This window comes from Sarcophilus harrisii, chromosome 1 (assembly GCF_902635505.1).
Source record: "Sarcophilus harrisii chromosome 1, mSarHar1.11, whole genome shotgun sequence".
Lineage (NCBI taxonomy): Eukaryota > Metazoa > Chordata > Mammalia > Dasyuromorphia > Dasyuridae > Sarcophilus > Sarcophilus harrisii.
Window position 1 is genome coordinate 305,410,894 of NC_045426.1, and position 23,303 is coordinate 305,434,196.

General features: G+C 33.4%; 1 protein-coding gene across 2 annotated transcripts in view; it reads left to right on the forward strand.

The window, feature by feature from the left end:
• The window catches only part of GRIN2A (glutamate ionotropic receptor NMDA type subunit 2A), a 506,739-nt gene that overhangs the window by 419,817 nt on the left and 63,619 nt on the right, over nt 1-23,303 (forward strand). For both annotated transcript variants that reach the window (XM_031944719.1, XM_031944725.1), the window contains exon 11: nt 6,641-6,801. In XM_031944719.1, coding sequence (XP_031800579.1) covers nt 6,641-6,801 — 161 coding nt within the window. The remainder of the gene's footprint in view (nt 1-6,640; nt 6,802-23,303) is intronic.

Consider the following 23,303-nt stretch of genomic DNA (forward strand, 5'->3'; position numbering starts at 1 on the left):
ACCATATGATTATCTCAATAGATTCAGAGAAAGCATTTGATAAAATCCACTCATTCCTATTAAAAACACTAGAGAGTACAGGAATAAATGGACTATTCCTTAAAGTAGTCAGTAGCATCTATTTAAAACCATCAGCAAATACCATATGTTTATTTAAAACTATCAGCAAGTATCATATGTAAAGGTGATAAACTAGAACCATTCCCAATAAGATCAGAAGTGAAACAAGTTTGCCCACTATCACTATTACTGTTCAGTATTGTACTAGAAATGCTAGCATTGACAATAAGAGAAGAAAAAGAGATTAAAGGAATCAGAGTAGGTAATGAGGAAACCAAATTATCACTCTTTGCAGATGATATGATGGTATACTTAGAGAACCCTAGAGAATCAATTAAGAAGTTATAAGTAATAATGTACAACTTTAGCAAATTTTCAGGATACAAAATAAATCAACATAAATCATCAGCATTTTTATGTATCACTAATAAAATCCAACAGCAAGAGAAATTCTATTTAAAATAACTATTGATAGTATCTATCAGCCAAAGGAAAGTCAGGAAGTATATGAGCAAAATTGCAAAATACTTTCCACACAAAGAAAGTCACATCTAAACAACTGGAAAAATATCAAATACTCTTGGATAGGTCAATCGAATATGATAAAGATGACAATACTACCTAAACAAGCTATTTATTCAGTGCTATACCAACACTGATCTAGAAAAAATAACAACAAAATTAATCTGGAAAAACAAAAGGTCAAAAATTTCAAGAGAACTAATGAAAAAAATCAAATAAAGGTGGCCTAGATGTACCAGTCTAAAACTATATTATAAAGTGGTCGTCATCAAAACCATTTGGTACTGGCTAAGAAATAGACTAGTTGATCGCTGGAATAGGCTAGGTTCACAGGACAAAATATTCAATAACTATAGCCAGCTAGTGTTTGACAAACCCAAAGACCCCAGATTTTGGGATAAGAATTCACTATCTGACAAAAACTGCTGGGAAAATTGAAAACTAGTATGACAGAAACTAGGCATTGATCCACATTTAACACCATATACCAAGATAAGATCAAAATAGTTCATGATCTAGGCAAAAAGAATGAGATTATAAATAAATTAGTTTATCACTCAGACCTGTGGAGAAAGAAGGTATTTGTGACCAAAGAAGAATTAAAGATCATTATTGATTACAAAATAGATAATTTTGATTATATTAAGTTACAAAGTTTTTGTACAAATAAAACTAATGCAGCCAAGATTTCAAGGGAAGCAATAAACTGAGAAAACATTTCTAATATCTATCTCTATCTATCTATATGATTAACTCAAATTTATAAGAAATCAAGTCATTCTCCAATTGACAAATGATCAAAAAACATGAACAGAAAATTTTCAGACAAAGAAATTGAAACTATTTCTATTCATATAAAAAGATGCTCTAAATCATTATAGATCCAACAAATGCAAATTAAGACAACTCTGAGATACACTATACACTTCTCAGACTGGCTAAGATGACAGAAAAAAGATAATGACAAATGTTGGAGAGGATATGGGAAAACCGGGACACTGATGCATTGTTGGTGGAGTTGTGAACGAATCCAACCATTCTGGAGAGCAATTTGGAATTATGCCCAAAAAGTTATCAAACTGTGCATACCGTTTGACTCAGAAGTGTTTTTACTGAGCTTATATCCTAAAGAGATCTTAAAAGAGGGAATGGCACCCACCTGTGCAAAAATGTTTGTAGCAGCCCTTTTGGTAGTGGCAAGAAACTGGAGACTGAATGGATGCCCATCAATGGTTGAATAAATTATGGTATATGAATGTCATGGATTATTATTGTACTGTAAGAAATGACCAACAGGATTATTTCAGAGAGGCCTAGAGAGATTTGCATGAATTGATGCTGTCTGAAATGAGCAGAACTAGGAGATCATTATACACGGCAACAACAAAACTATATGAGGATCAATTCTGCTGAAAGTGACTATCTTCAACAATGAAAGTATCCAGATAAGTTCCAGTTGATCAGTAATGAACAGAACCAACTGCACCCAGTAAAAGAACACTGGGAATTGAGTGTGGACCACAACAAAGCATTTCCACTCTTTCTTTTGTTTGCTTGCATTTTTGTTTTTTCTTCTCAGGTTATTTTTACCTTCTTTCTAAATCTGATTTTTCTTTTGCAGCAACATAACTGTATAAACATGTATACATATATTGTATTTAACATATACTGTAACATATTTAACATGTATGGGAACTACCTGCTATCTCAGAGAAGGGGTGGAGGGAAGGAGGGGAAAAGTTGGAACAGAAGGTTTTGCAAGGGTCAATGTTGAAAAATTACCCATGCACATGTTTTGTCAATAAAAAGCTATAATAATAATAAAAAAGGAAATCATCTTTGAGAACCTATCCATTCTCATATTATCATTAATTATATTCTCAATGCAGGTATAGATTGTTGCAATACATTTTAGAATGAAGAGAAAGTAGGTATTTCATGAAGTAAATAAATATTTATGTAGTACCACTTATATGACAGATACTGTATTAAGTGCCTTTTGCAAATATCATTTCATTTGATCCTTACAACAAACCTACAAAACAAGTGTTATTATTAGCTTCCTTTTACGGTTGAGGAAACTGAAGCAAACTGGTTAATTGAGTTGCCGAGTGTCAGACAGCTAGTATGTGTCTGAGGTCATATTCTTACTTCAGATTGAGTGGTCCATACACTGCACCACCAGCTATCTCAGTATTTATCTTAGATTTTTTTATTATTATTTCACATTGCATCTATGTTGTTGACTGAATTTTCTTAAATGTAATTGTCATATAAAACATTGGCTACAAAATTATTAAAGCCAAAATATGTTTTTTCTGTTGTTGTTAATGATAAGATGATATTACTAAAGAAACATAGAAATTTCTATTTCAACTTGTACTTGTTTTTTTCTCTTTTCAAGTTCTTATTAAAAATGTTCTTGGTATCATCTAGTTTAATTAAGTCTTCCAAGTTTACTGTGGACTTGTTTTCCCCTCTCCTGCTTATCTTTCTTTGTAAAATTATATTGCTTGTAATGTGGAATTATGCTGAACATTTTCTCGTATTCTGAATTCATTACATCTTTGGATACCTAGTCTGTCTTCCTGAGGAAGAAATCAAGTATTTGTTGTCTAGGATGATTTCTGAGTACTTTTGGCTTCTTTATTTTTACACTTGTTTTCTATTCGTCAAACATCTCTAACTAATGACAGTGATCATACTCAATATATCTTAAATTTTATCTATTTCTTCTTTTTTTTAAAGCTCCATTGTTTAATTAGGTCAGCCCAGAATTTCTTTTTTATTTAAAGCTTTCTCCTCTTGATATTTTCTCTTAATTTAATATTATGTTCTTTGTTTTAACTAGTTGCTTATTCTGAAATGATCCCCATATTGGTAATTGGTCCTTTTCTTCTCTGATGTCCTCAATTTCTTTTCTTTTTTTGTTCCTTTTTTTCACTATTATTTTAGAAAGGACATGTCTAAGGATAATCTCCAGGTAGTTTAAGATCAAGATTAGAATGAAATGAGCCATAAAAGATACAGTAATAAAAATATTTATTTAGTCACACAGAGGAAGAATATTCTTCCTCTTTCTTGCTTCTGTATCTCTGTGATAATCTGCTGGTCAAGCATCAGGGTCCAGCTAGACTCCTTGTGACTTTTTGTATTCAGGCAATCAGGAAACCATATCTTTCTTGCTTCTGTATCGCTGTGATAATCTGCTGGTCAAGTATCAGGGTCCAGCTAGACTCCTTGTGACTTATTGTATTCAGGCAACCAGGAAACCATATCAACAACTTTAGCTTCGGTACTCTCAACTGATTAAATCTTTAGGACAGTTTCAATACCTTTTAAGAAAAAGATCTAATCTGTATGGAGTACAGCCTCAGTAAATTTCTCCCATATACACAATTACAGTTAAGTACAGTACTTTTTGTAAATCTTGTTTAAAATTTTATGGTATACATATATGGCCAAGGTTTTTGGCTGATTTATAAGCCTTGGAGCTCTTTTATGTCCTATTGTAAAATATAATATATATATACATAGACATATATGTATATTATAATATGTTACATGTGTGTGTAGAAATCTTCTAAATCTTCTACCCTTTACCAATCTGTACACAAGGATGAATTTATAGTTTGAAAAGATTTGGAGAAGACTCTCAAATTTTTTGTCTCTACCTCTTCATTCTCCACAATAAAGGTTGGTATATAATCTACCACTGTTTCCATGATAGTTTTTTATCTATGCTTATCATGAAATTGGTTGAGGTAAAAAAAAAATTCCATAAAATGCTATTTATTGCTTGGGTGTATATGGTGAAGCCAACTGCTTCATATACTAATCATGTATGCATTTATATGGAAATATATGTATGTGTATGAGTAAAATGTATAAAATGAGAGATATAATATATGCACATATATACACACATATATGTTAGAATTTTAAATATCATTCTCCATATATAAGGATATATAGCCTGCATATATACATATGTGTGTATGCATGTATCAAAATTTTTCCATCCAGCTGATTGTGTCACCCTTCAAAGTAGTCACTTCAAGATATTGTACACTTATTCAAGGATACACAAAATGTATTCATAATTTATGTGTTGCTTCCACTCTGTGTTCATTTTTTTTTTATTACGTTCAGTAGTGACAAATCTTCATCTTGTTAAAGTAAATTTGATTTTGGAAATAACCAAAGACATTTGGAGCCAATTATGATGAATTAGATAGTTGATCTAAATTGTATAAGATAGATTTTCTTTTCCCCAAATGGTATGTAACTATAAAGAAATAAAAACTGATGATTATGTTAGGTGGCTGTAAACTTTTTCTGAAGGCAATTCTAACATGATGATTTCCATCATGTTAGAATTAAACTGATTAGTGTGTAATATCATTGAGATAAATGCATTATTTCTCAAAGTGATACCACCAATTTAGGTAGATTCTATTATTTTTATATCAAAATAATTTTAATTTTGCTCCTGATTTGTTACATTTTGGGATGGGCTAAATATCTGCTGAAAAAGGAGATATAATATCCTTCAATATAATAACAATGCAAGGATAATCAAAAAATTCTCTACTACAAAACAAAGTTCCATAAAAACAAAAAAATAGAAGTTATTTTTAGATATGTTGAATTTTGTTTTGTTTGGAGAGGCATTCTACAATTCTAACAACACACACACACATATACATATATATACGTATATATACATATATACGTATATATATGTATATACATGTACATGTGTATGTATATATATATGTATATGTGTGTGTGTGTATTCTTCATTCTACATGTTTTTCTAAAACATTAACTTATTGAGGAAGTGGAGATTTTATGTACCATGATAATAATGTCTGATGTTAACATAGTACTTTTATATTTTTATAAAATACTTTTGTGTCTAGCTTCTTTTATTCTCAAAACGTTGTCATATTTTATCTTTGCAAAAGAAAAGATATTGTGTAGTATATATCCCATTGTGCAGTTGAAGAAATTGAGGTTCAGTATGATTAATCAGCTTGTCCAATTAAGGTGAGTGTAGAATCACGAAATGGTACATATAGTTAAAATGCTATAGTAGTGGTAACAACAACAACAACAACAACACTTGATTATATATACATGATGTTCCATAGGCCTTTGTCAAGTTTTTAGCTAAAGGTAAATGTTAAAAATACAATGACTCTTGGGATATCCTATAGAATACAATAACAACAGATGTCATTTATTGAGCATACAGCATATGTCCATCCCAGCATTATCCATCATGCGGTATTAAAATGAAGAAAGGAAAGATAGAAAAAAGAAAGTAAAGAAAAAAGTAAAGAAGGAAAGAAGGGAGGGAGGGAGGGTGGGAGAGAGGAGGGAAGGAAAGAAGAAAGAAAGAAATGAAGAAAGAAAGAAAGAAAGAAAGAAAGAAAAGAAAGAAAGAAAGAAAGAAAGAAAGAAAGAAAGAAAGAAAGAAAGAAAGAAAGAAAGGAGGGAAAGAATGAGTGAGAGAAGGAGGGAAAAAGAGAAGGATGGAACTAGAGAGGGAGGAAGGGAAGGAGATAAGAAGAAGAAATAGCCATATATATTAAGTGCCTCCTATATGACTAGTATTGTGCTATGTACTTCACAATATCATTTTATTTGAATGGCACAACCCTAAGGAGTAAGTGCTATTATTATCTCAACTTTACTATTTAGGAAACTGAAGATATATAGTGATTTGTTCAGTTGAATTTGAACTCAGATTTTCCTGACTTCAGGCACAGTGCTTTATCCTTTATGTACTCCTCTTCACCCTAAACCCTCTATTCTAGACATTAAGGGCAATTTTATAGAACATATGATCAAATGCCAGTTGTTAAGGTACAGACTAAAGAGGGATATTATGACAAATAAGCTGCAAATAGAGGGGGTGATAGAGCTTGGGTAAATTCAAAGCAGCCCAGAGAATATAGATATGGTTCTTAAACTTATGCTGATTAATACATTTGTGCATGTTTACACTCCATGCGATATAATGTAATTTTGTCTTCTTCTCTTTCTCTAGTTTCAGAAGCCTCATGATTATTCCCCCCCTTTTCGGTTTGGCACAGTTCCTAATGGGAGCACAGAAAGGAACATCAGGAATAATTACCCTTACATGCATCAGTATATGACCAAATTCAATCAGAAAGGAGTTGAGGATGCACTGGTCAGCTTAAAAACAGGGTAAGGATGCTTGCTACTTCTTTCTTTTCCTCTCTGCTGAACAATAGCCTGCAAAATGTGGCAGGACTTATACTGCAAGTCTTGATGTCTATCCATTCCGTCAACTCTACAGTTAGTGGAATGTGGAGGCTGATCACATCAGATTCCCATTGATGACTGTTTTGGTTAATCAGATGTCCTGCTTTAAATTGCATCTAAAAACTCATCCCCAGTGGTTAGAAACTCAAAGAACTGGTGATTGCTTAAGCTGATAAAGAAATTGGTTATGATTTTAAAAAAAGGTTTTGGGTGTCAAATCCCATTGAGAATTTAACCACTATAGAGAAGTTAAATAATAAAAAAAAATATTACATTTTTTAGGAGGAAGTAATTTTGTGCTATGAAAGAGTAGAAGGGTATTAAGTGCTATAATACCAATAGTAATAAAAGTTTATCATATGGAATGTAATAATATCTGATGTCATTCTTATATATTTTGTAAAGCATTTGCGTGTCTATTTTTTTTTTTTCTGAATCAAGAGGTTATTACAAAGTGCTATAAGAATATGAATGGGCTAGCAGCAATAAATGATAAGGCAGGAATGGGGAGGGAATCGAAAGAACCAATCAACAAATATTTATAAAGTACCTGCTGTATGTCAGGGAAGATATTAGGTATTGAGATTTCCAAGACAAAAGTGAAAAATAAAAAACTGCTACCTAAGGACTTTTAACATGGGTATACTACAAGTGACATCTACCAGCTTGACATAAGAATGAAGATGGATTTAAAAACTCAAAAAAGCTTAACAATCTGGAGGGAACAGGTACACACACACACACACACACACACACACACACACACACATACCTCAAAGGGCAATAGCACATTGATAATGTGGTTTAGATGTGAGAGGGAAATCATTGAGCATGGAGACAGAAAGCCTTGGTTTTGTTGTAGACTGTGACAATAGCTGGTAATCATGATCAAATCAAAAGTTTCTACTCTATAAATGATTGTAATAATATACTCTTTGCCTCACTGTATTATTATAAGGAATAGGTGCTATAAATTTAATATCTGTAAAAGTGAATTATGTTCAGAATGATGAACTTGTTTCATCGAGAAAAAGTTAAATGATCATTTTACTAAGACCAAGAAGTATGAAATATTTTCAACAAATATTTCAAAGAATTGTAGAATTTTAGTTTTTAAAAGAAAATTAAAGACGGTATAGTTCATTGTAAACCTGAAAAAGAAACTCCTTTGTGATATACTCAAAAAATGGTCATGAAACTTTCCCTGAAACATTCCAATGAGGGGGGGGTCTTCCCCATACTTTCCAAGGAAGCCCATCCCACTTTTGCCTAATTGTTAGAATACTTTTTTTCTGACTTCAATTCAAATTTGCATCTTTGCAATTTTTGCCTAGTGTTTCTTGTTCTGCCAACAAGAATAAGTGTAAGTCAAACTCCATATGACACGCCTTCAAAATAATGGAAAAAAATTATCATGTCTTCCTTTCTCCAGGAAAGAAAGAGTCAGGATGAACTGAGTTTGAATCTTGTCTCTGATGCTTACTTGCTGTGTGATCATGGAAAAAATCACTATACCTCTCTCAGACCAAGTTTCCTTATATGTAAAATGCAGATATTAATAGCACTTATTAGTGCAGGTTTGTGCAGATGCAAATATTAAAGTTGTAAATAAAGGCTAGCTTAATATCATCATCATCATTATCATCACCATCATCATTAATTATTGCTAAGTGATAGTTGGTAGGCATACCAAAATAAAAACAAAATCCCTGCCCTCAATGAATTTATATTCTATTGGGGTAATCAGAAAATTCAATACTTGACTTTTATCTCAAAAGTGGATGACAAGAGAAAGGGAAGGACTAGCATTTGGGAGGATGAGGAAAAACTCTATTGCAAGAGTTATTAATGGAAATGAACCTTGATAAATGCTGTTTCTACTAATTTTCATATGGTATGAATTTGAGTATCTTCATCATCCTGGTTGTTCTCTTCTGTGTATTACCTAATTTACTGATGCTCTAGGGAAAGTGTTGTTCTGGGTATTAGGGATACATAGGTGAAAAAGGAGGAACCGTGTTCTCAGATAATTTACATTGTTATAGTATATATTCCACAGTATATGCTACTAGTAGTATATACTACATGTTCATTCATATGCAGGATACATACATACATATATGGTTATAATTTAAATTAGAATGTATTTAAGGGTTTGGTAAAGGTCCCAGTCAGTGGATTGAAGCATCCAAGAAGGGAAAGTATGTCTTCCCACTGAGATTATTGAAAAATGCTTCATGAAGGGTGTAGCACCTGAGTTTACAGTTTACAGAAGAGGGATATAGATATGGGGAGACTCCATGCCACAACTGGATCACAGGATTATTTATTTAGAGCAAAAAAGGACCATAGAGTCCATATTATATATGAGAGAAAACTGAGGCACAAAGAAATTAAATGACTAATTCAAGGTAATAAAGTGAATGTTGGGATTTGAAACCAGGTTTTTCTGACTCCAAGTCACTGAACCATGGTAAGAATGTTCATAGAGACAGAAAAAGACATTAAAGAATGATGAAAAAAATCTACTCTGGCTAGAATAGGGAATATGTGAAAGGAAGAGGCATAAAATAAGGTTGCAAAAAAAAAATAAAAAAGGTTCAGAAAAAGACAAACACAAACAGGGCAATTTTATTACCACTCTAATACATATAGTTTATAAACAAATTCTATATAACAGAAATTCATATTTTCATATGTAAATCATTTTTTATTCTTTAAATATTTCAATGTGTTTTTGTTTCTTGATGAATGTTGCATTCATTGTTGGGGTGAATTTTTTAAAAGAGGAAATAATGAAAAAAAGAGATAAGACTGAAATGGTAAATTGGATAGAGATTGTGGAAAGTCTTGATTTGCTTTGTTAGGATTTTGTAAAGTCCATTTGGTACAATGAGATCATTCCTGTGCACTAGGAATATACCTTTGGCAGTCGCATGAAGAAAGTATTGAGAAAAAAAGAAAATAGGGAGGGAAAAGACCAGTAAAGAATCTCTCACAATTCTCTAGGTGAAAGTATATGAAAACCTGCCTTGGGAAGAGAAAAGAAGTGGGGAAAATGTTGTAGTGAGTTGAAGTCTATAGTGAGTAGAGTCTTGGCATATAATTAGATACAGGGGAAGACTGCATTAAAAAAAAATAAAAATTTTAAAGAGGATACATTTTCATCACTCAGAAAAGATCACTTCTATTCCCTGACCATGCTGGATGCAGTACTTCGAATACCTCTTGTTGCCTCTTTTTATTAAACATGACTATGTTTATTTTGCCCCCAGGCTACCAATTCCAGGTCTTTGAATCCTTTCCCCAGGGCTTCATTTTCAGTGATCTTGTCATTTAATTTCCTCTTTCATGATTAAAGCAATCAATTTAGCCTGGGAACCCTCTTTTTACTCTTAACATTCATTCATCTACTTTGGTCTTTTACTGATTCACTTTTGAATGATGCTTTTAAAGACAGTGCCTTGTCTACAATTCTATTAGTGTTGCCACTTGATAAGTAACTGAAGTTCAGCACCTTGGACAAAAGATAAGTAGAAGCCTTTGTGAATATATGTCTCTTTGTATGGGTCAAACAGGCCAGTATCAACTCTCCACTGCCTTCCCTCCACAGCTAAACCCCATAAATAAACAAACAAATAAAACAAGGACAAAAAACCTCAAACAACTAAAGCTTCTTCCAGTGCAGTTTGTTTATTACATTGGGGACTCCAAACACCTCTGCTTTCTGTAAATAATAAAGAAGTTACTCTGTGTGGATTTATTTAAAAACCTCTTTTTGATAGTAAAGATGATAGAATAATGGAATCCAGTTCTAGCAATAAAGAATATTAATAGTTTTGTGTAAACAGCATAGATTGTTGTTGAATCATTTTTAAGTTTTGTCCAATTCTTTATGATCCCATTTGAGGTTTTCTTTGCAAAGATATTGAGTAGTTTGCCAATTCATTTTAGAGCTGAAGAAACTGAGGCAAACAGGATTAAATTACTTGCTCAGGAAAAGTGTCTTGATAAATGTCTGAGGTCAGATTTGAACCCCAACACTCTATCCACTGTGCCATCTAGCTGTCCTAACATAGAATGACTTTTTTTTTTTTTTGCTGGCCTTGGCAGATGACATATCTACTTATCCTCCTAACAGTTGGAATAGCACTTTGTTTCTGTAAATCCAAACATTAACATTTCAAGAGCACAGAATTTTGCTGTGAAAACTGAACTTGTAAAAAAAAAAGAGATGTCAATAAAAACTTACTTCAGATTTGGAAAAAAACAACATCCAACCATCCAGGAATTAGAGGAAAATACTTGTTTGAAGATCAATCAATCAATAAGTATTAATTTAACATTTGCTATAAGTGAGACAGTTAGATGGCATAGAGGATAGAGTGTGGAATCAGTAATACTTAGTTTAAATCCTGACTTATATACTAGTTAACTGTGTGACCTAGGACAAGTCATGTAATCTCTCGGCCTCAGTTTCCTCATTTGAAAAATAAAGATAACAACAGCAGTTATATTGCAAAAATCAAATGAGATATCATGTGTAGTGTTTTGTCATCCTCAAAGTGTTATTTAAACAGGGCAATAATTATATTGATGATGATGATGATGATGAAAATGGTGATGATATGGCTATGATAATGACCATGCTGCTCTCATGTTTATAACTCTCATAAGCATGGAAGAATCAAAAGAAAATCAAAACCATTTGCCCTCAAGATGCTTATTAATAAGAATGACAACATGTAAATAAATAGGCATAAAAGATTTATATAGTATAGATGGAAGATTGTAATCTTAGAGGAGAAGATTTTGGCAACTGGTGGAGCATGGAAAAACTTCTTGCAGGAGACAACATTTCAGATGCATCTTGAAGGAAGCCAGAAGTTGATCCACTAATTCTCGTGATGTAGAAAGAACAATTTATATTGATGATGGGTCTGCTTATCTGCCCCACACCCCCAAAGACCTTCTGAACTTCTCTTCATTTCCCGGTTATCATTTCCTAGTTAATTTCTATGTGTTCTTTCCAATTTAACACTCATAAATATTTTCAACCTCTTTCTTCACCAGACATTTCTCAGGAGCAGGGCATGTATTAAGCACAATGGGCAGTGTTTCCAGATGGCTATAACATACCACATGATTGGTCCAAAGGCTCTTTAGGAAGTTGGGGGAGTAAGATAGAGGACATCCACCATCTGTTCCTGAACTGTGACAACTCAGATTTCCTAATCATTATCCACTCAAACTCAGCAGGCATTGATTTAAAATACTTTTAGAGTGGGGAGATTCAAGTAATCCACCCTCTCTACTCCACCCACACTCCCCATGCTCTCAGAAAGGATGGCAATATCTCCAGAGCCATCTGCTGGTTAGATGAACAAACCAGGGTCACCAAAATAAAGAAATCTTGATTTAAAATTTTGTGACCATATATTATTTCCATTTTCTGATTATTAAAATACAAATATGCCAAAAGAGAGACAGATAAAGACAGAGACATAGAGAAAGAGCAGTTATGCTCAAAAATTGTCCCAGTATGATAAAGGCCTATGAATGTCTTGGTATTCTATAAATTGTATGGAATTTCATACTTGCAATTATATGTCTCTATGTGAGTCTTCTAAATTTCTTGTAAGGTTGCTAACTTAAAACATCTTGTGGCAAAAAAGTAATGCTGTGTGAGCAATAAAAAAAAAGAAGCTTGAGAACCATTGCTATAAAGAGAAGAGAAGAAGCCCTGGGTTATACTCCAGGTTATAGTAGGTGCGAGGTAGGATAGATGATGATTTGGAAAGAAACCTGAGAAGGAACTGGGACAGAGAAGCAAAGATGTAGAAGGAGAATCTGGAGAGAGGATGCCATGAGCAATCAGAAATGACAGAGGATCTAGAAGATAACAATGACCAACAATGTCAAATGCAGAAGTCTCAAAATTGGGAAATACTAAGAACAGGGAAACACTAAGAACTTATGTGTTAAGTGAATTATTACAATCTTATGAAGATAAGCTTAGTCAAGTGCTGTAAAAAGTCAGATTGCAATTGATTAAGGAGTGGGGTGTGAGGGAGTGGAGGCAGTGAGTATAAACAGCATTTTTTTTCTTAGTTTGGTGGTCATAATAACTTAAGTGGAGGTTAGAATAGAGAGGTTTTATTTATAGTGAGGGATATCTGGCTGTGTTTGTGGGAAACAGGGAAAAAGAAAGTAGAAAAAGATGTTGAAGATTAGAAAGGGATAGAAGATGATTGAAGAAGAAAATTCTCAGAGAAGATGAGAAAGGAATGGAATAAAGGGCCTAAAATAGGGTCCTCAGAAGTGAGCATAAAAAATGTTACAGAGGGAGTCTGACAAATGAGCATGAGAGAATATTATTGCCTTATTCCTAGGTTCATTGAATCCCTTTGAACAGAGCCTAAAATATCATTGGTTTGTTTGTCTGCAATATCACAGTGGATTCATTTTGAATTCTCCACTGACTAAAAATGCCAGATTGTTTTTTCAGATGAACTACTCTTTAGCTACACATAAGTGTAGCTATACATAGGTGTAGAGGTTTGAAACTGATATTGGAATGGATTCAAATGTCAATTAAAAATCAACCAGAAATAAAGATAAAAAAAAAACTTTCCTAAATTATAACATAAATTGATAAATAAATAAGGCTTAATTTTCTTAAACAAATTTTTTGGTTTTTAGGAATGAGTTTATTGTTTAAAGTGTATGATGCATGAATAAATATTGGTAACTGACTCCAAACTTCAGATGACAAAACTAAAATAAAAATAAATCAAAAAAGATTAAAATTTGCCGATATCAAAACATGGAAAATGGTCCCTTCCAAATATCTCTTTTGTAGATAGGATGAGTTATAAACCTCGTGTTTGTTTCTGATCCATATACTGAAATTCAAGAAGATCAGATATTTCAACATTTCTTTAAGATACATCATAATATTTCCTTTTATGTTAATTTTGTTTTTATAGTTAGATATCTTTAAGATTTGAAAGGTGCTTTAGAAATAATAACTTATTTTATTCTCACAACAACCCTGGGAAGTAGTTGATGTTATTTTTCCCATGGTATAGATGAGGAAACTGAGGTAGACAGTGGCTGTTACTTGTTCAGGGATCACACAGCTATTAAATGTCTAAGGGCTAATTTGAACTCAGGTCTTCTAACTTCTGGTTCAGTTATATCCATTGCAAGATAGATAAACTGACAGATAGTTATATATGTGTATGTTCGCATGTGTGTGATGTCTAGATAGGGAGAGAATGATGAAGTGACACTTTATTCCTATGTAAGGGGTTGACTTAGTATAAGAGTCTCTTGAGACAGAGATCAATATTATTTCAGAGACTCTGGATTAGAGATATATGGATAGAGAACACTCTGGGGAGGGGAGAGAGAAAAAGAAAGGGATAGGGACAGGGAAGGGGAAGGGAAGGAGGGGAGAGAGAGAGAGACAGAGAGACAGAGAGATAGAGAGACAGAGAGAGGTTAAGTATCATGTCTCTATCAACAGAGGCAATAATTATCTAATTTAGTATTGTTCTTAAAGTTCTTCTCTGGTTCACTAATGTACTTAGTACTTATTAGAGTTCCACAAGATTCACACCTTTAAGAATATATATATATATATATATATATATATATATATATATATATATATATAGAGGAGTTCACTAAAGGACAAGCCCACTAAAGGACAAGCCCACTCTCAGAGGTGGAGTCACATTCATTCCATATTCCACCTTTGTGCTGGCTGGAGATTCAGAGGGAGCTAGAAGCTGAAGCTGGCAGAGGCAAAGAACTAACAGCAGGAACCAAGGAGAGAGATAGGCCCCTAAGAAAATTAACTGGGCCCAAGGAAGGAGACAAGACTTAAAAGGAAACAATAAAGGATTTGGACTTTAACTCCTGGATGAATTTGAGGTGATTATTATATTGAACTGAAACTAAGGCTGCCTCCAGAAGCCCCCCAAGAAACCTACTCCCAGAGAACATTATATTTTAGAAATGAATATTACATTTTGGCACCCAACGTGGGATAGACACAATCCTGATTCCCGTGGAAAAGCCTCCAATACTGATCTTAATGGAAAAGCCTCTGATCCTGATTTCAATGGAAAAGTCTCCTAGATCCAGAAATTTGAGTACAAAAATAAACAAGGAAACTTTGTTAAAGGGCTAAAATAGCATTTCAGCTAAAATGGGACAGATGTTAAGAAAATAGCCTGCTTTTCCTCTTCAAGGAAAATGTGTAGAGAGCATTGTCAGGTTTATGAAAAGCCAAGGTTTGATTATAATTTGGGAACAGATCACTGAATTGTTAGAAACTGTATAGTACATATCTCCTTGGTTCTCTATAGAAAAGGAATTGGATCTAGAGGCGTGGAAATTAGTAGGAGAGCAACTATGTCAATTCTACAATAAAAATGGACCTGACTCAATTTCCAAAGATATACTTAATATATATAATTTAATACAACTGGCTTTAGGAAATTATATGTTATAGAATAAGGAGAAAGAAGAAAGAGCAGGAGGGGGAGGAGCCAACTAAACTAGTTGAAGAGGATGAAGAATCATATAAGAATGGAGTTAAGTACAATTTTTAGTGTGATACTTCACAGCAGGAGAAACTAGATCATTCCACATCCCCTGACCTACCTCCCTCAATTAAGCCTTCATGGATGGAGGGAGAAAGAAGAGGGGGAGAGGCAGTGACACAACCACCTATGAAGCAGCCTATGACAAGATTACAAAAAGCACTGGTTAAGGCAAAAAATGAAGGACAGGATGTATCTGAATTAATACATCCATACCCTGTGATTGAAGAGATTGACTCTTCAGGTCAAAAAAGGAGAAGATACCTCCTTTTGATCTGGAAAAAAATTAAGGATTTGCAAAAGGGTTGCACTTTTTGTGGGGCTACATCATCTTATGTTAAGATGTTACTAGATAATTTGTCTTATGAGATCCTAACCCCTAGTGACTAAAATCTGTAGCAAGGACCTGGACAAAACTTGTTGTGGCTTTCAGAATATGATGAATTATGTAGAATTTAAGTTCAATGAAATAGGCAAACAGAAGTTAATATACAACTCACTTTTGACCAACTAGCAGGTGAAGATCAATATGGAGAGAATTCAGCACAGATTAACAGTTTATGAACAGTTTATGAACAGATTGCTGCTGCTGCAACAAAAGCTTGGGATTCTCTCCTAGAGAAAGATGGAGGTAAATCTTTCACAAAAGTAGAGCAAGGTCCCAATGAACCTTTTGCGGATTTTGTGGGATGTTTGTAAACAGCTGTCACAAGAACCATTGGAGAAAATGTAGCTACAAAAATTATGATAAGACAATTGGCTAAGGAAAATGCCAATGAGATTTGCGAAAGAATTATATGGGGACTACACAATGATGCTCCTTTAGAGGAGATCATAAGACGCTGTGCCACAGTGGGCACAAATACTTATTATACCCAGACTATGATGAACATGGGAAGACAGGATCCCTCTTGGAAAGGAACTTGCTGAGAAAATCGTTATTGCTTTCAATGTGGAAAAGTTGGACATCTAAGAGCCCAGTGTAGATATGAAGATAGAGTGAGAGGACAGGGTGAGAGAATAAAACCCAAAATCCCATGTCCAAAATGCAACCGAGGTTTCCATTGGGCCTCTGAATGTAGATTGACCCAGGGAAATGAGAGGCAGGCCCCAGCTCCAAGATATACAAAAGACAGGTGGGGCATGATGGCAGCTGAGTTTACAGCCAAAGAGTCTTTAGAAGTTCAATACTCTGATGTGATCAATCAGCCCAAAATAATCACCTGGCAGAAAGGGATTACCTGATCAACCAACAGAAAAACAATCAGATAGCCAAAAGGGATTACAATTTGGGAGAATACAGGCCTTTTAAACCAACAGGGCAGTGTCCAGTGCAAATACCTTCAATATAATTGCCAGGTAATGAGGAGAAATCCCAAAAGTGGTAAATAGAAGGGACTAGATAGATTAACTGCCTGGGAGAGAGGGTTTTTTTATATTCCTACAGATGGAGAAGGAAACAGATGGGTGGCAATGAGCACCTGGAGAGAGACAGAAAAGGAGAAAAACCTCAAAACAAAGAAGAAGATCTAAGAAACATCTGAAACTGAAAGAGCATGGCTGATAATGAGACTGTTGCAGGACTTGAAAACCAGCAGGAATCATTGGATTCCTTGAAATGAAAAATTGTTGATGAAATTACTGCAGGACTTCAAAGCTTGCAGGAATTATTGGATTCCTGACACATGATCTAATGAACAATAGATTCCTTTTGGACTATTTCTAGGACTTATGGACATGTATAATACATGTTAATGTATTTGTTACCTCATGCTAATTATTTGTTACATCACCACTAGCCTGTGTTATATTGCTATGTGCTTATGTAATTTATGTAATTATGTGTAATACTTCCCATATTGATGGATTTATGTATACCTGTTTTAAGAGTGAGCCCCTTCAGAAACCCATTAATCTGATTTGACTTCCCATTTCCTTTGGTGTTTTTATCTTCCTTCCTGAGATATCAGGGAGGGTGTGATCACCTCTTTTTATGGTGTTTTCACTCCTTTTTTGAGCAGTCAGGAAAGGCATGATCACCTTCTTTTTGGGGTTCTCATCTCCTTGAGAAGTCAGGGAGGTCATGACCACCAAAGTTCTAAATCAAAAGAAAGTGGGATATGTTAGGATTCTTCCAAGGTGCTAAGTCACTGGAATTGATAAAGACAATAATTATCTAATTTAGCATGGACTTAACACAGAGACAGAGAGACAGAGACAGAGAGACACACAGAAAGAAACAGAGACAGAAAGAGAGAGAGATATATAAAGACAGACAGAGAGACAGAAAGAGAGAAAGACAGACACAAGAGAGAGAGACAGAAAGAGACAGAAAGACACACCCACCCACACAGAGAGAGAGAGAGAGGGAGAGAGGGAGAGAGAGAGAGAGAGAGAGAGAGAGAGAGAGAGAATGTGTCTTCCTTGCTTTCTTAGAGAGTTGGGGAAATTTAACTTGGGTTGAAATCAAAATTTCACATTTGACTTAACTAAAACCTCACTTAATTCCTAGATGAAGATCTTATAGATGTATATGTTTAGAATACTTTATTCTGTATAACTTCCTAAATTTTGTTTGTTATTTCCTTGGACAAATGGAATTATTTTCTGTTTGCTATTTATTGTTCTTTGTATGACTATTTGGTGTATAAACATTTGATGGTATTAAGTTAAACTGGCAAACATAACTGAGAGGTTATATTCTCCTTAAAAACAACCAGTAAATAGGGGCAGCAAGATGGAGCCATGAATAGGGTATTGGCCCTGAAGTCAGGAAGACCTGAGTTCAAATTTGGCCTCTAACACTTATTATCTGTGTGACTCAGGACAAGTCATTTAAACATAATTGCCTTGAGAATGAAAAAAAAGTCAGTGAAGTGGCTTTAGCTGAATCTAATGAACCCCTAAATTAGCAAAATTTGAAGGAGCAGATAGATGTGATTTTAGTCTGTTACCTTTTTCTCTGAGACTGGAGAAAAGAGAGCTTATGAAGCACTTCTAGGGATAGCACCAACCCCCAGAGAATTTGTTGGAAGTATAAATATAGCTCTCAATTCTTTCTTCCCACTCTGCAAAATGAACTATATCTCAGAAATTGTACCCAGAATCCACATTCATACATTTAGACAACTCATATATGGACATTTATATCTTATATGGGTGTATAATTTCAGAAGCAAATACAGAAGGAAAAAAGTTTTCATGCTATATTAGAAACATTGGACTAGGCATTCTTCCTCCAAAATTCTTCATAAGAATTTCCTTCATGTAGATGAATTTGAAATCTGGCTAAGATGATGAATTTTATTTCCTTTTGCTTCTAAAAGATTGCTTCTAAAAACAGATAAAGCTTGATAAAGAATTCTCTTCTTTTACCATAAGAATCTCATCTCGGACTTCCAGCAATCCTGAGACTATGTGTTCTCAGGGAGGCAAAAAGAAAAGACTGACTAAGTCCTAGATAGGGAGTTTGGAAATTTGACTTCCAGTCTTGGCTCTACTACTGTTATCAGCTTCACCTTGGACAGATTCTATCACTTCTTTGTAAAATGAAGTGTTGTACTATATAATATTCAGTAGAGAGAGTATGGAGATCAGAATACTTAGGTATGAATCTTAACTTTCTTCCTCCTTGCTGCCTGAATGACCTCAGGCAAGTAACATCCTAAATTTCTTCTAAGATAATTTTTATGTCTAAATTTATAAAACTTGTTTATATATAAAGTCAGAAGTATTTAATCTGGATTCCGTGAATTTATTTCTTTAAAAAAAACTATTTTCATAACATTTAAATATAATTGATTTTCTTTGCAATCCTATGTAAATTTTATGCATTTAAAAACATTCTGGAAAGGAATCTATGTGCTTCACTAAAGTTCCAAAGAAATCTGTGACACAAACAAGATTAAAAACTGATGCTTCAATATACCTTTAACAACTTGATGAAGACTGTGAACCTCTTCTTAGGATAAGGTTTAAATGCATAAAACAAACTATATAAGACTAAAGAAAACCATTTATATTGAAATAAAATTGTTAAAAAAAAATTAGTTCCTAGATCCCAGATTAAAAACCCCTGCTCTAATGAGATGTTTTAAAAAATCAAACCTATTAAAAAATATATTTTCCTGATATTGGGATCCAGGCCACAATGCATTGTGAAGAGGTCATATTAGGGAAGATTGGTAAGAGATCAAGAATCCTTAGGATGAAAATGATAAAGGAAGTTAGGGACAGCACATTCTGCCTAGGGAAGGTCCAGTAAAAAAGCTGTTCTCTGTAGCCCATAATTCAGCTTTGAAAAAGCTCACCTAAGAGCCATTCTTTATCAAACAAAAGTTATAAATGAATTTCCATTGATCCAGCTGCAGAATTTTTCATGATACTGAATAGCTAAACTCAAATTTTCCTTGTTAATTTCTTGCTTAATTGGGAGCAAGGAATTTCTCTTAATGTCTGAGAAGAAAAAAACTCTTTGCCCTTAATTTTGGCTGCCATAGACAATCTAGACTTAACTGAGCTACTTTGTGCAGTTCTGTTTACATGTGGAAATGAATGTCAAACTCAGTTTCAAACAGATTTCTCTTCCCTCACTTAAAATTTGTCATTTTCCTTTACCTATAGAAATGTAAAATGATGCTCTGAGTTTTTTTTAACGTATAGTGCTTTTTTACAATCTTAAAACTTTTCATTTTTTGACCTTAGCTATTATTTTAAAAAATGTATTAATGATGCTCTTTAAAATGGGTAAATGTATATACACATATATACACATGCATAAATGTATAAATATATGTATATATGCATAGATATGTGTATAGATAATATATTTCTCACTATTTCTTTATACTAAGCCCTCCAGAATATTTATATTTTTAAACAAATACTATAAGCACCATAAAGCAAAACAAATTATCACATTGGCCATGGCTGAATATGGAACTACATACTACTTTCAGCACCATATCTTTGAAGTCATGATTGGCTACAGCACTGATCCGAATTCCAAGGTCTTTTAGTGTTATTTTCCCGTACATTATTCTGGTCATTATTTAAAATTGTTACTTCTCTGTGTATATTTTGTTCTACATACATTTTGTTCATGTCTCTGATTGTCATAGCCAACAGGAAGTCATTTTTTTGAGTACTGGGGAAGGAATAAAGGAGTAGACACATGGATGGATTAATCTTTCCATATTTGATAAAATAATTCAACATATTCCATTATTCCTCATAAAAAAGACTCAAAGCATTCACCATAGTTACTCTTCAAGGTTAGAATATGTTTTTAAAAAGACAGCTTGTTTTAGTAGAAAGAATAGCAAAACAGGACTAAGAAGACCTGATTTCTAGTTTTCATTATGGCCTATATGACATGTCACTTTAATGGTCAGAGCCTCTTTTTCTCTATAAAGAAGGGATAATTTCACCCCCATCTATTGCATGCCATTGATTATTGGATAAAATAAGATAGTAGATGTTAAAACACATTTTTGGAGAAAAGCTATATAAATGAAAGACACATTTATCTTCTATGTTATCATTAATGAAGTTCTGACAGGCTTTCAATTATATACAAGACCAAGAATCTCCTCTAAAGCATGTCTGACAAGTGCCCATAATTACTTTTAATTTAATATATTTCAAAAAACATGAAATAGGTACATACTATAGTCTACCTTTTCCTAAGTAATGGACAGAAATGAACAGTCCTTGCCTTAATAGAACTAACATACTATATTTGAAGATTTTGAATTAGGAGAAATCCATTATATTCTAAAAACATCACTCTATATTTGGATAGCTTGGTGAGGAAATTTTTTTCATAATTCAAACCTAATTCTCTACTATCCAAATGGGCAAACATCTGCAATTTGCAGATTTAGAAAATTGCCTGGATTACGGAGAGGTTAAATGACTTTCCTGTGGTTACATTGCTACCTTGTATTAAAAGATAAATTTGAACCCAGGTCTTCCTAATTTTAAAGCCAAAATTTTATCAAGATACCATATTGCTAAATTATTGGAGGTAATTTTCACACAAGAATGTTCTCTATAGATTGATAGAATCACAGGTCCAGATAAAAATAAAAATAGAATAATACAACTGAAATTGGTCTCTGAAACTTCTATCCCTTTCTTCTGAATTTTCACTTTAGACAAAGTGGATCATCATTTCTATAACATATATCAGCCTTTCAGATATTTAAAGAAAATTATTAGGTCTTCATCAAGCTAAACATTACCATTTCCTTCAGTAAATCTTTAACATGATACCCAAGGCCTTTTTTCATACTATCTTCTTCAGATAGTTGCTCTCCATTAATTTCTTTCCTAGAAAGAATATTACAGATGGGACAGGAGTTGGAAAGAATACAACTTCCTACCTATCTGGGGACATTAGCCTCTTTAAATGTGGCCAAAAATACATTAGGGATTTTTTAGGAGGTTGGCTTTTTGTGGGATACACACTGTGGGAATGATTTTTCCTATTTCGTTCTTTCAAAACTGGTCATTTGAATTCATTGTTAAGATTCATTACTTATCCCTATAAGATTTCATCTTACCAGACTTAGCCCAATGGTTTAGACTGACAAGATCTTTATTGGAACTTGGCTCTGTTATCCATATTAACTATTCCTCCCTCTTGGGGTTATCTGAAAATTTGATAAACATGTCACTAATGCCTTTAAATTATTGGTAAAAATAAATTTATTTTAAAAATGTTTAACAAAATAGCTTTAATGAAAGAATCTGGAAAAACTGTTGTTACATTTTGTAAGCAATTTTTGGAAACTCTTTTAATACCAAAAAAAAAAAATTCTTAGATCCATAAAAAATTGGTCACAGACCAAATTCTGTTGAATTACTATAAATAACCTTTGTTCTAGATCACTACTAACTAATGTTTTCTCTTTCTTTCTTTCTTTCTTTTTTTTTTTTTTTTTTTTGCTTAGGTAATTGGGGTTAAGTGACTTGCCTAGGGTCACACAGCTAGGAAATATTAGTGTCTGAGGTCAGATTTGAACTCAGGTTCTCTTGACTTCAGGGCTGGTGCTCTATCCACTGTGCCATCTAGCTGCCCCATGTGACTAGCATTTTAATAATAAGTTCCAGAATTTTTCCAGAAATGGAATCAATGGCCTATATATTCCACTTTCTTCCTTTATTAAAAATCAAAATGTTTATCTTTTTTTAGTTCTATGATTCTGCAATTTATTACAATCCTTCAAAAATCACTGATAGTAGCTCAGCAATGAAACCTACAAGTTTTTTTTTTTCACTTGTCAAGTCTTAGTGACTTGAATCTATCAAGTACCTAAAGGCTTTCTGAATATTTCCCTGATTATCTTGTGCTTTATCTTCATAGTAGCCTTCCTCATTCTGTCATTTCTAATCATTGGCAAAGAAACAAAAAGCAAATAAACTTCAAGTCATCAACATTATAGCCATAATTTGTTTTCATCATTCCACCCATTATGAGCACATTCTATTCTGTCTTTGATCTACCCCTTCATTTCCAATAAAACTAACAATAACAAGTTTTAGATGAATTGCAATGCCATTATTTGTTCTGATTTTTTCTTCCCATTTGCTATCTCAATTTGAATTTTTCATTCTCTTTGAAGTATTTTTTCTGATTCACATTCAGATATAGCACAATTCCTTTGCTTTCCATTTACTTATCCAAACTTGTTACAGGACCAATCATGTCAATGTCATCCTCATCATCCTCATGATCTATTATCATTTACTATTACTAATATCATTAATATTAGGAGAACACCTATTTATCATGTAATAAATACT